At 48.5% G+C, this 15,989-nt stretch overlaps 1 protein-coding gene across 5 annotated transcripts in view; it reads left to right on the forward strand.

The window, feature by feature from the left end:
• Positions 1-15,989, forward strand: part of MMP28 (matrix metallopeptidase 28) — a 34,356-nt gene that overhangs the window by 13,755 nt on the left and 4,612 nt on the right. For all 5 annotated transcript variants that reach the window (XM_038548082.1, XM_038548081.1, XM_038548079.1 and 2 more), the window contains 3 exons: positions 8,910-8,989; positions 9,194-9,381; positions 14,463-14,687. In XM_038548082.1, the coding sequence (XP_038404010.1) occupies positions 9,258-9,381; positions 14,463-14,687 (349 nt within the window). In that variant the 5' untranslated portion in view covers positions 8,910-8,989; positions 9,194-9,257. The remainder of the gene's footprint in view (positions 1-8,909; positions 8,990-9,193; positions 9,382-14,462; positions 14,688-15,989) is intronic.

Genomic DNA, 15,989 nt, shown 5'->3' on the forward strand with positions numbered 1-15,989 from the left:
GCTATACCACATTGGCTGGAGCAGTCACCAGCTCCAAGTCAAGGGGAGGGAACATAACCCCCACAATCAATGGCAGGAGTGTTGAAGTCACTATAAGAAGAGCATGGGAATGGGAGATGTTATTGTGGTCATTTAGGGAAATGCAACCATCCACAGAAGGGAATCACAAAGTGAGCCCAGTGATCACCCTGGCTCTTTGCTCAGGTGTGATTCCTTGACTCCAGTGCAGAGAGCTAGACCCCCAGTAAAGTACAGCACTCCTGCTGAGCTCGTGGGCAAAGTTCAGAGTTCAGGACAGAGAAGGAAAGAAAGAATAAAAATAAGCTGTGTGATCTTAAGCTAGTCCCCTCACTGCGGCAGGCTACAGTTTCCTCCTCTGTAAAATAAGGGAGTCAACTTCTTAAATGACTCTCTTAGTGCTAACCTTCTTTGGCTCTGGTGTGTTTGTATGCCGGTGCCTGCGTGTGTCTGTGTTCCCATGTCTCCCCGTTTGTATCTCTGTGCCCTGTGTGCATGGCTATATGTGTCCCTTATGTGCATACAAAATAATAAAGTTGAGAGTTTTCCAAAGTGGGCTTTGCCTGGGAGGAGACTGACCACTTACAAAAGCTGCATTATGAACAAGTTCATTGTTGCCCACTTGGGAAAACCAGTGCTGCTCATGACACTAGTGAGTAGGAAGGGCCTCCACTGCTGAGCTACAAGATTGAGAGTTAATGAATGACATCATCACCTTGGCCCCCCTCCCGTTTGCAACCAGGCCCTGTCCTGTTCTTGGGTGACACAGACTGTCCCAGGGGATCTGCCTACTGTGCTTCATTAAACACCCAGGTGGTATGTCCAGGAACCTGCCTTCCATTTGGTGGTCTATGCATATCTGCACAGCTGCTCCCAGTGCACCAGTACACCAAGAAGCTGGCTAGTTCGTTTCTCCAGGGAAACATTGCAGCTTCTGTGGAGTATCCACCCCCAGATGCAGTGTCTGTTTCTCATATCCCAGAGCCATTCATTTGACTTTTTATGAGTCAGAAATCCAGAAGCCCGGGTGTGGAAACTGTTCCCAAGGGCTGAGCACAGTGACTCATGGGTGCAGGGTGAATAGAAGTGCACAAGAGGCTCTGGAGGGTCCCAGAGGACCATGAGCTGGTGGAAAAGCAGTTGTCAAACAAGTTTGAAAACCAAGGGATCTAAGCAAAACGTGGGCGGTGGAAGCAGGAACATAGTAAGGAGACAAGTGGACAACTCTCCCGAAATCCAGCCTTGCTTACGGCATTATTTTGTGCCCTAAATTTAGCCCTACAAGACTAGGGCGGACCATGAGTCCATACAGTACAATTATTTAGCATTAGAAAAAGTATAAGAGGGGTTTGGATGGAGACTGATCAGCTAATATTTTCCAACTTCCTTAAGGACAAAAAATTATAGGAAGGGGGGTTATAGCAAGAGGGTATCTAGGCTACACCCAGACAGAACTTTATGAATATGAGACCAGGAATGAGGAAAAGGAAGAGAAGTTTAAGGGGGTCAGACAGAGGGAAGGGAAGGCATTTGCCCCCAATAAAGGGAAAGGATCTGAGTGGATCCCACTGCCCTGGGGCCTTCAGGAGATCCTAAGAGCAGAGAACAAAAGGAACATAGTTGCCTCTTGCTGAGTACCTGTGTCTTGTCAGATGACCTGTTAGGGGTGTGATGGGAGATGTACTCCCAGCTTCTATTGAAAGCCGGAGTCCACCACCAAAGCAGCTTCTTTCTCTGCTCTGGGCCTGGACCTGCTTACAGAGGAGGAAGAAGGAACCCAGCTAGAAATATCCCCAGCTTTTTTCTCATTTGATAATTGTTTCCCCGGTGGAGAGAGAAGGGGTTCCATGCCTTCAGTTTCAAAGCCCCTGAGTCACTTGTGTGAATGTGAAATCCTGGGATAGGTGTCAGAGGATCTGAACTCAAGTACTGGTTCTGTTGCTCACTTAGGATCCTTTGGCAAGACACTGCTTGCTCCCCTGAGACTTACTGTCCTCCTCTTTACCATGGGATTATCAACACCTGTCCTGCCTATATTCTTGCAAGATTACTGTGAAATTCAGAGGTGCAAAACCCTTAAAAGCTCTATATTAGTCAAGGCTCAGCACTCAGTTCATTGGGCAGTGTGCTGGAGAATCTCTCTCTCTCTCTTTCTCTGTCTCTCTCTGTCTCTCTCTCTCTCCCTTCCTCTCTCTGTTTCAAATAAATAAATCTGAAAAAATTCTTGGTCTCAGTTTTGCTCCTGCAGTTCTTTGATGTGGAGGGTGTCCCAGCCACTCTGTAGACATAAGACTCAGAGCTGCCCTTCCAAGACTTTACTAACAAAGTTCTGTTCCTGCAATAAAGCTCTGTGACTATAGCAAGAAAATTTTTTGCTATAAAGTTTTTAATGGGGGCAACTGTCATGAAGCTTTCCCAAGACATCTCATCTATTTGTTTTAAGATTTTATTTATTTATTCATGAGAGATACAGAGGAGAGGCAGAGACATAGGCAGGAGGAGGGAGGAGAAGAGAGGCATAGAGACATAGGCATAGAGAGGGAGGAGAAGCAGGCTCCACGCAGGAGCCCGATGCAAGACTCGATCTCGGAATTCCAGGATCACGTCCTGAGCCGAAGGCAGAAGCTCAACTGCTGAGCCACCCAGGCATCCCAGGCATCTTATCTTCTTACTGGATTTTCATGACATTCCTGCAAGAAACCTAAATCATTCTTACCTGCTTGTCACACTTTGAGGCACAGAAAGGTTCGGTAACTTCGTCATAGTTCACACAGCTAATCAGTTGCAGAGGCAAGTCCATGATAATAGATGAAGCTGGAGTACATTTTAGCCCAAACCAACCCTCTCATTTTATAGAAAAAATGGAGGTCCAGGTGTACTTGGGTGGCTAAGTTGGCTAAGCATCTGCCTTGGGTTCAGGTCATGATCTCAGGGTCCTGGGATATAGTCATCAGGTCCTTGCTCAGTGGGGAGTCGGCTTCTCCTCCTTCTGCCCTTCCCACCACTCATACTTGCTCTCTCTCTCTCTGTCTCTCTCAAATAAATAAATAAAATTAAAAAAAGAAAAGAAAAGAAAAGAAAAGAAAAGAAAAGAAAAGAAAAGAAAAGAAAAGAAAAGAAAAGAAGGCCCAGAGAGGCACAGAACTTGCCTAAGGACACACAGTTCTTAGTAGCACAGGAATAAAATTCAAGACACAGCCCAGTGCTCTTGCCCTGCCAGGCCAGTGACTCAGGCCTCAATTCATTTTGCTATACCTCATTCCTAGTCTTGCCCTGCTCAGAAATGGCCAGAATTTCCTCATCCCTAGGGCACTAAATGGGCTGGGCTCTGCGTACCCTCCCATGGCAAGTCAGGACAGACACAGGACTAGAACCTCCAGAGTCCTGAGTCCACTCAGCCTTCTGGGTCCCAGGGAGAATCGTTTTCATTTTATTCAAACACCACAACCACTCCCAGGACTTTTCAGAGGCGACTCCCCAGGGAAGTGCCCCGAGTCCTGACCAAGTGGACGAGGCAGGTTGTCACAAGCTTTTAGACCTAAGCAGGGTGAATCACAGAAGATGCATGCTCCTCTAGCTTCCTCTCTTCTCAGCTTAAGCCTTGGGCTTCACAGGAGAGAGGATGAGTGGAGAACAGGGCAAAGACAAAACCTGGTGTTTGGAACTGCAAGGCAGAGAGGAGGAGCCAGACACAGCTCCCATGCAGGAGGATGGAGGTGACCCCAAGTGGACCTCAGGGGATACCTAAGAGAACATAGGACAAACCCTAGGGAAGCGACAGCCTGGAAGGGAAATGACTTCTCCAAGATGTTCATGGTCGAGCTGGAATGGAAACAGGAGCTCTACCTCCTAGTCCTTTGTCTTTTTCTGGGATCCCTTTACCACACTGTCACCTGCCCCACACCCCTGCTCTTTCTTCTCCCATGCAGACAGGGCACTTTTATCACCTTTGCAGGGGAAAACTGAGGTGTGGCAAGTGGGCTTCTAGAAGAAGGTTAGGGACAGCTGCAGGAGCAGAGGATGTCTCAATTGTGCCTCCTCCTCAGCCAGTGAGGTGGAGCTGCCACCTCTGAGCAGAACTTTAGAGCACTCAGCACTGAGGATATGAAGGGCCCCCTTCCTATATGTAATTTTTAAATGTTCATATTAAAAATATTAATGATCATTAAAAATGAAATAAGTGTAAGGGAATCCTTATGTTCTAGTCATTGCAATTATAGTACTTCGGTGCAGGGCGCCTGGGTGGCTCAGTCCATTGAGCATCTGCCTTCGGCTCAGGTCATGATCCCAAACCCCTAGGATGGAAACCCATGTGGGGCTACCTGTTCAGTGGGGAGTCTGCTTGTTCTCCTCTCCCTCTGCCCCTCACTCCCCACTGCTTGTGCTTGCTCTCTCTCTCTCAAATGAATAAATAAAATATATTTAAAAAATACTTCAGTGCTTTTATGGAAATATAAAATGTCAAATTCTTAAAATTTATTTTTCTCATTCTTTCGGTATCTCTTGGCTGGTCATGTGCTCACACTGCCTCCTGGGAATTCAGCTCTGCCTTGCAACCCACAGTGTGCCAGAGGCCAGTCAGGAAGAGAGGTCCAGGATTTCCCCCTCTGATGGACCCCTAATAAAGGCCTCCACCCTCATCCTGCCCTCCACTCCACTTTGCCTGCCAAAGTATCAGGCATGGCAGCTCAGCCAGGAAACAGGAGACGCCGCTAGTCAATATCCCCTCCCTTCTGCTCTGTCCAAGGCTTCATAGTTCCAGAACCGGAGCCAACTTTCTGATAAGGGCTGGGTGGGTTTGGGGGGAGGAGCACAGGGAGTGCCAGCCTGTTAGCCTGTGACCAGGTCTCTTCCAAGTCACTCAGCAAACCTCCTTTGAAGAGGACATTGATTTCCCAACTTCCTTTAGAAAGCCATTCTATCCATCCCCACTAAGGGAAGGGAGGAGGCAAAGAAGAGAACCAGGTACCTGACTGGGGTGAGGCAAGTCTAAGCTAGAGCACCTATATTGAGAGCAGAGCTGGAACTGCCTTATTCAGAGCAGTTCCCATCTTATAGACAGATTGTGTTTGGAAAGTCCGTTTATTTTTCTACTAACGTAAATCAACTGGATCAACGGTTTATCAAGTATTTACTATGTATGCTAGCTACACATTGCTTTTTTTTAACTTTAATTTTATTTATTTATTTATTTATGATAGTCACACAGAGAATGAGAGAGAGAGAGAGAGAGAGGCAGAGACACAGGCAGAGGGAGAAGCAGGCTCCATGCACCGGGAGCCCAACGTGGGATTTGATCCCGGGTCTCCAGGATCGCGCCCTGGGCCAAAGGCAGGCGCCAAACCGCTGCGCCACCCAGGGATCCCCACATTGCTTTATATAATCTTTCTGAGAACCCTGTGGTGTATTCTTTTCTTCACATTGTGGGTAAAGAAATGGAAAGCTCAGAGATGCTAAGTAATTTGTCCCTGGCCACCCAGAGTCAAGGTTGGGAACAGATTCTTGATTCCAAGCCCTATGGCTAATTCCATGATGCCACACTATTTTGGACAATAAATAATCTTCCAGATTAAGCCACTAGAACTCCTTTAATCCATTATGCATCCCAAAATAGTGTCCATTTGGAAAGGGAAAAAAGAAAATAGTATTGAAATACAAATAAATTAGTGTAGAAGAATAATGAAATGGACTTGGGAAGTGTTCTGTGGTCTAGAATAAGGGTTCCTTATGGAAAATGGCTTTATTGAGAAGAGCTGAAGGAGAATATAATGAAATTCACAAAGCTGAGGCAGGATACTTACAAAGGCTTAGGAGCTTGCCCATGCTGGCTCTTAGTGTCTACTTTTCTTCTTCATTTGTGCCTTTCCTGGAGGCAACAGCTGTGATTGGAGTTGATTTAAGAAATATAGCAAAGAGGGCACCCAGGTGGCTCAGTATGTTAAGCGTCTACCTTCAGTTCAGGTCCTGATCTCAGAGTCCTGGGACGGAGCCCCACATCGGGCTCTTTGCTCAGTGGGGAGCCTACTTCTGCCTCTCCTTCTGCTGTTACCCCTGCTTGTGCTCTCTGTCTCTCTGTGTCAAATAAATAAGTGAAAATCTTAAAAAAAGAAAAAAAAGATACAGCAAAGAGAAGTGTGTAAGAGAACAAAGAAAACAGAATTACTTCCATATAGATAGCACAGCAAGGAAGGCTAAAAATAAAGAGATGATGTGTGTCTATAAGAATCAAGCAGCCAAGGGGATCCCTGGGTGGCTCAGCGGTTTAGTGCCTGCCTTCAGCCCAGGGCGTGATCCTGGAGTCCCAGGATCGAGTCCCGTCTTGGGCTCCCTGCATGAAGCCTGCTTTTCCCTCTGCCTGTGTCTCTGCCTCTCTCTCTCTGTCTCTCATGAATAAATAAATAAAATCTTTGAAAAACAAGAATTAAGCAGCTGAGGTGACGTTTCTTTTATTCCATTGATGAGGCTTTTTCAGTGATAAAGGCAAGCAGGGAGCCAAGTGCACCATGTTCTCTGAAGGGCAGGGCTGGTGATAGGTAAGGACGATGAGTCACATACTTCTCCCCCGCCACTGGCCTCCAAACACGTGGTCACGGAGAGAGCAGCTTCCAGGTGTGTGATGGCAGGCAGCGGCCAACAGACACTTGGGCCATGAGATGTTCTCCAGTTATACTCATTTCCTCAGGGGATCACATCCAGGTCCACGGCCATCCCATCATCTATCTACATGCTGAAATATTCTGGTTTCTTCCTTGAGCTCCAGGATCATGTGACTAGTGCCACTTGACATCACAGTGTTTTTCTTATTCACATCCACCCCTATCTGCTCCCCCTCTGGTTTCCTCATATAGTTTCTAGAATCACCATCCAAGGCAAACATGGAGGAGCCATTCTGGATTTCTCTCTTTCTTTCAGTCCTCACAATTAACCCACCATCAGGACTAAAATAATACCCCCATTTCCTACCCTGGGTGACAGTCCTGCCTCTCTCTCTGTGGCTTCTCGCATGTCCTGCTACTTTACACTCACTGTGCTCAAGCTTTCCTTCTGTTCCTTAGGCACATCCACATCGTTCCTAGCCCAGGGCTCTGCGTTTGCTGCTCCTCTGCCTGGAACACACTTTCCCACCTCACTGTATGGCCAGTTACTTCTCATTCTTTGTGACACACATCACATACCAGCTCTTCAGAGGGTCCTTCCCTGACCTCTGATGAAAAGTTTCTCTTTAAGTTATTCTCAACCGCAACACCCAGTTTCTTTTCTTTATCGCACCAAAACTGCCTCCTTTACTTGTTATCTGTGTTTCGATTATCTGTCTGTAGCCACAAATCTTGGTCATTGCACCTGGCCATGTGCCTAGGTCATTGTATGAATTAACAAATGAGTCAATGAAAAGAGGAAGTTGCAGGTTTCTAATTAAAAAATTACTTTTCCCTAAAATATTGAAAAAAAAATTTTAACAAAAAATTTTAAAAATTAAAAAAATACTTTTCTCTTTTTAAGATTTATTTATTTATTTAAGTAATCTCTATACCCAATGTGGGGCTCGAACTCACAACCCTGAGATCAAGAGCCCCATGCTCCTCCTACTGAGCCAGCCAGGTTCACGTCAAAACTATTCTTCTTTAACACTATTTTTATTTATTTATTTATTTATTTATTTATTTATTTATTTATTTATTTATTTTTAAAGATTTTATTTATTTATTTGAGAAAGAAAGACAGAGAGAGCATGAGCAGGGGGAAGGATAGATGGAGAGGGAGAAGCAGGCTCCCCACTGAGCAGGGAGCCCTACTCAGGGCTCCATCCTAGAACCCTGAGATCATGACCTGAGCCAAGGTCAGACACTTAACCAAATGAGCCACCTAGGCACCTCATTAACACTATTTTTTAAAGATTTTATTTATTTATCTGAGACAAAGAGAGCAAGAGCATGAGTAGAGGGTGGAAGGAGGGTGAATAGCGGGTGGGGAGGCAGAGGAAGATGGAGAAGCAGACTCCCTGCTGAGCAGTCAATCCCAGGACTCTGAGATCAATATCTGAGCCAAAGGCAGATGCTTAACCCACTGAGCCACCCAGGTGTTCCCCCTCCACAAAAAACTACTTTTATAAGGAGCCAAGTTTGTATACAAACCATAGAGTTGAAGGCAAGTACATCTGTTGTTTGTAGGGCCTTAAATATATCTGCATTTTGAGGGAGGTGAATCATTTAGGAAGAAGCCAGAATTAGATAATTAATTCCCAAGCCAGGCATGGCAGAGTCTGCAGGTGACCAGCCCGACTTCTGACCAATACAGGGCAACTCCCTAGACAGGTGAGATGTTCAGGAGCAAAGCTGAAGCATTTCAACAGTGCATATTTATATTTATAATAGCTGCTCTGTATTGAGCCCCTCATAGGTGACAGGCACTGTGTTAAGTGCTTTGTATTCACAGTTGTGATCAAGCCTCACCAAAAAAACCTGTAGGCTGTATACTATTTCTAAGCCCCTTTTACAGATAAGAATGCTATGGTTTAGAGAAGTAGCTTGCTAACTGAGATTTAAGCCCAGCCTGGTGTGACTCCCAAGCCCCTAACTCATCCAGCATGCCCTGCTAGATCCCCGACCATGCCGGGAAATATTCTAGGTAGGGATTGCTCGGCCAGTTTGAGAATTAAGAAAGCTAGGATTTAGAAATATTGAGTGACTTACTCAAGACCAAAAAGGTAGTCAGTGGTCACCTGGCACAGAGTCTATGTCCTCCTGCCTTTATCCCGGGACTCCTTTTCCTATAGCTTATAGACCTCATTGGGACAAAGGTTAAGACAGGGCATGATGTATGTGCCACAGATGCTTGGAGACCACGGGAGGGGAAAGGATGCGTGGGAAGGCTGACGCTCCTCTCTCCCTCAGGCATTCCTGGAGAAGTACGGATATCTCAATGAGCAGGTCCCCAAAGACCTCACCTCCGCAAGATTTAGCAATGCCATCAGGTAGGACAGAGGGATGTGGGGGGGCTTGGGGGTGCAGGAGGGCAAAGCTTCGGTCACCCCCTCCCTCTTCGTGGAAGGCTGACCTCCCCACCTGTGTCCATGTTCCCTCCCTCTCCTGCTGTCTCCAGGGAAGCTCCTTGCCCTCACCACCACTCCCCCCCACACACATACACTGTGGTCCTTTATCTCAATTCCTCCTGACAGGGAGTTCCAGTGGGTATCTCAGCTGCCCATCAGCGGTGTGCTAGACCCTGTCACCCTGCGCCAGATGACGCGGCCCCGCTGTGGGGTGGCAGACACAGACAGCCAGGCGGCCTGGAACGAGAGGGTCAGTGCCCTGTTTGCTGGAGGCCGGGCCAAAATGAGGCGTAAGAAACGCTTTGCAAAGCAAGGTGAGCCCTGTCGAAATCTAGCTAAGCTGGGACTGCCAACAACCAGAAGCCCTGTGGCCAGAGAAAAAACCAGCCCAGCCTCAGACTGGGCTTTGTCAGTAACCTCCTCCCTAAGGGCCCGAGACGGGAGAACAGTGGGTGAACAGGACCCCTCAAGTGGAGGACCATCTTTGTGAACACAGACATTTAAATCAGAATTATACCTACATGGATGAATTTTCATTATGCAAATATTTTCCAGAGCAAGCCCCATCAAGCCCACTTCATTCCTTGATCAGGTTGTTATGCAGGGCAGTTAAACTGTTGCCAACATTTTGTTTACATTCTCCTAAAGTTGTTTTCATCAGAATCCATTCTTTTTTTCATAAGGATTATTCAACAAAGATACAATTTATCAATCAGTTTTACTTTGTCCAAAGCACATTTTGAACAGCCTTATTGAAATATAATTCACATGTCATAAAATTTACCCATTGGAAGTGTGCAACTTAGTGGTTCTTAGTACATTCTCAGAATTGTGCAACCATTACCACAATCTAATTCCAGAGTATGTTCATCACCTCCGAAAGAAACCCCAGGCTCCTTAGCGGATCACTCTCCCTGCTCTCCCCCTCTGTGCCCCCTCCCCCCAGCCCCTGACAACTACCAATCCGCTTTCTGTTTCTATGGATTTGCCTACTCTGGACATTTCACTACTGCTTATTTTATCACATCACATCACAATTTCTGCCGTTGTGATTCTCTTTTTGTAGTTTTGGTTTTATCTTTCCTTCTCCTCCTCTTCCTCCTTTTTCGTCCAGGTCCAATCTTCCAGGGCCAAATGATACAGACCTAAGATTTATGAAGATTTGATTCTTCTGTCAATTCTTCATCAATAACAGGTTTTACTGTGTGTAATTTTTGCATCTTCTTTGCGCTAAGTCTCATTTTCTCTGACCAATTTTTTGCAGTTTTTAGGATTTCTAAGAAGATAGGGTTGTTGAGTCAAATCTTCATCTATAATCAAGTTTACTACGAACACTTTGGACCGTTGCCTCTTTTAATTTGCATTATCTACCTCCACCGACAATATCCATTATGCACAGAACATGAAATTTATAGGTCGTTTTTATTTCTTAGCTAAGGAAGTTGTGAGTGGTTCCCCTCAACTCCTGGAGGATGGCAGTGATGGGGTCCAGGCTATGTGGTCGAGAAGTCCTTGGTGTCAACATGTTCTACATCCCACTGTGTTTCTGGACAGCGGAGGTAGAACAGGGGTGCAGCGTGAGCTGGAACAGCATTCCTGAAGCTGGGGCTCTGGGTTCAGCAGTGTGTCACTGCTCATTTCCTCATCTAAGACATGGGCCCTTTCCGGTTGCAAAGTAGGGATGGCCCCTGATCACCAAGGAGAAAGGGCTTGTACTGGAATGTGGGGTAGCCCCAGACACAGTCTCAACAGTGGCACTTCCAGGTTACAGGTGATCTCCCAGAGAACTGGGATGATGCCTCCTGGGTATCCAGGGCACAACGTGAGCACCAAGGATACTTCCTTCTGGTTGCCTCTTCTGCCTTTTCAAGGGAATATCTGATGGAACCCATTTGGCACTGTTCAATTTGGAGCATCCATTTGTAACAAAGATTCAAGCTAAGGCATCTCCCAGGCAGGTAGCCCTGCCCTACCAGCCTAGCTCCACCAGCCTAGCCCCATATCACTGTCTGACCCTGACCGCTGGGTCCAGACAGCAGTGACCAGGTGAGATGGAGACTTTTCCTCTTGTTCATAACGTGAACTACAGCAGCTTGACTTCCTTTACCCCCTGAGTGGGAAGATGTTCCCTAGAAAGGAGCTATATGCTTGGAAGGCACTTCCTGTGCTTTCCTTAGGAAAGGTATTGTTAGGAAAAGGTGTTTTTTTTTTTTGTTTTTTTTTTTTGTTTTTTTTGGAAAAGGTATTGTTAATAGTTAACCCTTACTGGGCATTTATGATGTGCCAAGTGCAGTTCTAAATAGGTTAACTTGTGTGATCCTCTAACAACCTTAGGCGATAGGGACCATCATTATCATTTACAGATAGGCAAATGAAGGGACAAAGAGCTTATCCAAATGTTTTCCCCAGGGCCACATAGTCAGAATGTGGCTAAGCCTTCTCACCCCAGGAGGACTGATATTCTACATGTGAAAAACCCCAGGACACGGGTGGCTGCTTTAAAAATGATATGGATTTCTAGGCCAGTGACTGTTGATGCTGTGTGTTAATGCTATAGTGATGAAGCTGGGCTCCAGGGTAGGGTTGGCAGGCAAAATATAAGATGTCCAGTTAAACTTGGATGTCAGGTGAATAACAGATAATTGTTTTATTCTCACTTTTATACTAAAAAAGTTACTTGTTGTTTATCTGATGTGCAAATTTAACCAGGTGCTCCATGTTTTTATTTGCTAAATCTGGCACCCTCATTCCAAGTGTCTGGTCCCCTCAGTGCCTGCTGGGGAGATTTTCAATTCCCCTTGGTCCCCGGAGCTCGAGAGGAGGGGTGAAGGGTACAGGAGTGAATCCGGGGTGGAAAAGAAAGAGGAAGGGAATGGGCATTTACCGAGCACCCACCACATGCCTGGCAGCTATACATTGCTGCTTCATTTGCCATCTCATGTTTGCCACAACTAAGTCTTACCAACCACACTTTGCAAATAAGGAAACTAAGGTTTGAAGAGATTCCATACATTGCTATCTAAGTTTGCAAGTAGAAGTACTGGGATTCCAACACAGTATTGTTGGAGTGCTAGGAGTCAGTGTTGAATCCTGCTAGAAGTCAGGATTCAGGGTCCTCCCCAAGCGGGGAGGTCTCCACTTCTCCCCATGTCCTTTTCCTTCCCTCATCCCTTTTGGATTTTGGAGCAAGGGTGTGTGGGTTGGGGAGGTGCACTGGCAGGTGCACCTTCTGTGGCCTAGAGGTCACTGCAGAATCCAGCCTTGCCTGGGCCAGAGTTCAGGATGGGGGCCTGAGGTGGCCAACCTGCTCCAACCTGCTCCAAGGACATAAATCTGGAAGAGGACAGAGAGGGCTCAGGCTGGTGGTTAGGGTGGTGGGGAGGTCATTCCTTCATGGCAGGACACACCAACGACCCCTCCCAAGGAAAATTAGCCATTTTCTCTCAGTCCTGTATTTATTTGTCCTCTCCGTCCTCTTCCAAAGACACACACGCATGCACACACAGATTCAAAGAGGATTTTTGGCCTGCAAGCTGTCACCTTTCCTAGCCAAAGTGAGAGAAGTGCTCACCCTCTCCCTTTCTTGCCAGATTGGTGAGGCCCTCCTCTAATGCAAAGAGGCAGAAGGAGCTGCCTCACACTTCTAGAAGCTTGAAGGTGGATGGGGAAAGTCTGGGAGTCAGTCACCCCCAACAGGGTGTGGAAATGCCCAGCGCCAGCCAGTCCAGAGCCCTCCAGGTCACCTCTGGACCCCAGGCCTTCCCTCCCCCTTCCTTGTCTCCCTCCCTTCCTAAGAATCCTTCCCTCTTCCCTCCCTGAGGGTTGGTCACTGGCTGGGAGGGGTTGGGTGGCTGCCAGGCCAAACAGGCCTGGGAAGGCAGCATTGCCTTGAATGGAGCTTGGCTCAGGGTGGGAGAAAAGACATTCCCCTCCCCCATTTCCATGGGGGCTGGGGTAGGGAAAGGGCACTCAGCTCCTCTATCCACTCTCTACCACCCTCCCTTCCATCTGGAGAATTTCAGTTCATGCAGAGCCCCTGTTTTGACCCAGAGGAGCCACGTTTAGGCAAATATATAAGCCTGGAGTCTTAGCAAGTGTGCCTGCTTACCTGCGTCATCTAGTAGAAAGCACACTGATCAGATGTCAGGGCTTGGGCCCAGGGCCTACCTCGGCTACTCACTCATTCTGTGACCCTGGGCAGGTCACTGCCCCCTGGTCTCAATTCCCCCAGAATAGAGCAGAGAGGTTGGACAAGGAGATGGCTAACCTTCCAGGACCTTAGTTCTGGTTCAGGCAAGTATTTCCCCGAGGCAAAAGGGCAGGCGCTCTGAACCTTCAATTGTTCCTCCAAAGAGAGAGAGGGCTGTGCCCATTGGCCTGGCCTGCCTACTTGTCACCCACAGTTCAAGAATTCTGGTCCATTTAGGAAATTGAGACCTCAAAGATAACATGATTCCTAAGCGCTCCCTGCGCCCCAGGGAGCCTCAGAGGCCTGCGTCTGAGCTGTAAGTCTTCCACATGAAGTCACAATCTCAGCCCCTGAGCTTGGAAAGCTCAGAAATACCCCATGAAAAACTCCAGATCTGGACCTTCTAAGCACCCTGGTACAGGGTGTGTGGTGAGCTGTAGAGGACTCAGTTGACCTGAGGCTTGGGCGAGAGGCCAGAAGAGTCTTACATCCAAGGGAGGAATTGCAGTTCTGGGCAAAGGAATAGAAACTCGTAACTAAGTAGAGATGGAAAAATTTCTCTCCGTCTCAGTGAGTGACAAAACACACCCTTTGTTCTTATTTGTTTTCACCTCGGAGCTCTCCAGAGTCCCTGAGGAAGTGAGGGGGAGGGCCAGGGGTCAGGAAAAGACCTCTAATAAATGGGTCTTGGTAGCTTCTCAGCAGCAGGCCTGCGGCAGTGGAATGGGAGGGGCAGGCGGGTGTGGGGGGTAGAGAGGAAAGAGAAGTGAGAATGGGTCCAAGCCGTGGCCCCGCTGGCCCCCTCTCTCCTCCACCTCCTGACATAGTGGGCAGGGGTAGGGGTTTGCGGCCAGCAAGAGGTGCAGAGCAGTTTTCGGGCTCAGCCCAGGCTGTGGGGAAGAAGACCCCAGATGGGAGAGTCCTTCAGGCTGGGGCTTTTCCTGGGCAGAGGTCACATCTCCCCTAGGGACCTCCCCAGACCAAGCCACTAGACTGGGGACTCTCTGGGACAAGGGTAGTCCTATCAACATGAGAGCAGTGTCTCCCCCACCAAATGGGCTCTTCCGGGTTGCCAGGGCTGTGTGTCTTTCTCCTTCACATCCGGGACTCCCCAGAGGAGGGCCGAGCCCCCATCACAGGGGTCCTTGGGGACCAGCCCCAGGTTCCACAGGGAAGTGTGACTGACGTGGCCTCTCTGGCTGGCAGGCAGCAAGTGGTACAAGCAGCACCTCTCCTACCGCCTGGTGAACTGGCCACAGCACCTCCCTGAGCCGGCAGTTCGTGGGGCCGTGCGAGCCGCCTTCCAACTGTGGAGCAATGTCTCGGCGCTGGAGTTCTGGGAGGCCCCAGCCACAGTCCCTGCTGACATCCGCCTCACCTTCTTCCAGGGCGACCACAACGACGGGCTGGGCAACGCCTTCGATGGCCCAGGTGCCGACACAGAGGCTCTCTCTCCCACATGGCAGCAGGGGAACCCAACCAGGAGAGGCAGTCTGGGGCGGGCAATGGGGCCTGGGCCGAGCCGTATCCTCCTTCAAAGAACCCTCAGTCTCCTGAATGGGAACGATGGTTCCTGCCCAGTTATGTGCCACATGGCTGAAAGGACAGCCAGATGAGGTCCTGCATGGAAAGCACATTGCAGATTCCCAAGGATCTTCTGGGAGAACCTTCTGGGGTCCCGTCATCCATCCTCTGCCTCTAGACAGGCCTGTGCCTCTCCTGTTCTCCAGGAGGGGATGTTCCCAGACCACCACCCTAGAAAGTTCCAGAGGCTGCCGCCATCCCACTCCTGCCCTCCCCACACCCACTACCACAGTCACTGCTGCAAGGCAAGAGGCTTTCTGTCCCCTCTGCCCCCCCAGAAGTGCTTCACATTCCCACCTCAGCCCGGACACTTGCCCTGTTTGCCCTTAGCCTAAAGGCTTACGGCACCGATCTAAACTCCTCTCCTCCCACTCCGCCCAACATTGGCCTTCAGAACCTGACTGCGGGTTACCTGTGCATCGTCCCCCCACCCTCCACTCTAATGAGGGAAGGACACCCGATTGGACCCCTTCACGGTGGTAACTCAAGCCTTTGTGTGGCCTGAGAATTTAGGCCCTCACCTCCCTTGTGCTCCTCTGCCTTCCATCAAGTCCACTCAAAGCAAAGCCCAAGTCCAGGCCCTGTTGCTGGGACCCAGGGTAGGACTGTGAGAAATCTAAGGTTTTCAAGAATCCGCATGTAACACACATGTGTTCTTGCATGTAACTCACTTTACCCATGATATCTACGTGAGATGTTTATGCCCATACCCAGCTAGAGTCACCCAGCTAAGACAACACTGGACTGGGAGAAATCTCTGATTTGGGGCAGGTACTTTGTCTTTTTTGAGTTCAAGTGTTCTCTCTCTCTCTCTCTGAAACCTGTCATCTGTCTCCCAGGGTTACTGTGAAACGTGAGCAGAAAGGGCTAAGATTGCTCGGGGAGCTGAGGCATATTCTAAACAGGAGGCATGTGGCTCACTCCCCACACCCCAGGCCGCTCTCCTTTAATGGTGGTCAATCCCCATTGGCCTGGGCTCCAAGAAGGCTATGCTGGAAGTGCCCTCAGCAGGCTTCTAGGCCAACATTATCACCGTGCAGTTTGCTGGCCCCTGTCCCTGCAGGAAGTAAATTATGAAGCATGGGGCCCTGGGAGCTGTGCAATGGGATAAGCTCCCTGTGGGGCATGCCACAAGCTAGAACATCACTG

Source organism: Canis lupus, chromosome 9 (assembly GCF_011100685.1).
Source record: "Canis lupus familiaris isolate Mischka breed German Shepherd chromosome 9, alternate assembly UU_Cfam_GSD_1.0, whole genome shotgun sequence".
Taxonomy (NCBI): domain Eukaryota; kingdom Metazoa; phylum Chordata; class Mammalia; order Carnivora; family Canidae; genus Canis; species Canis lupus.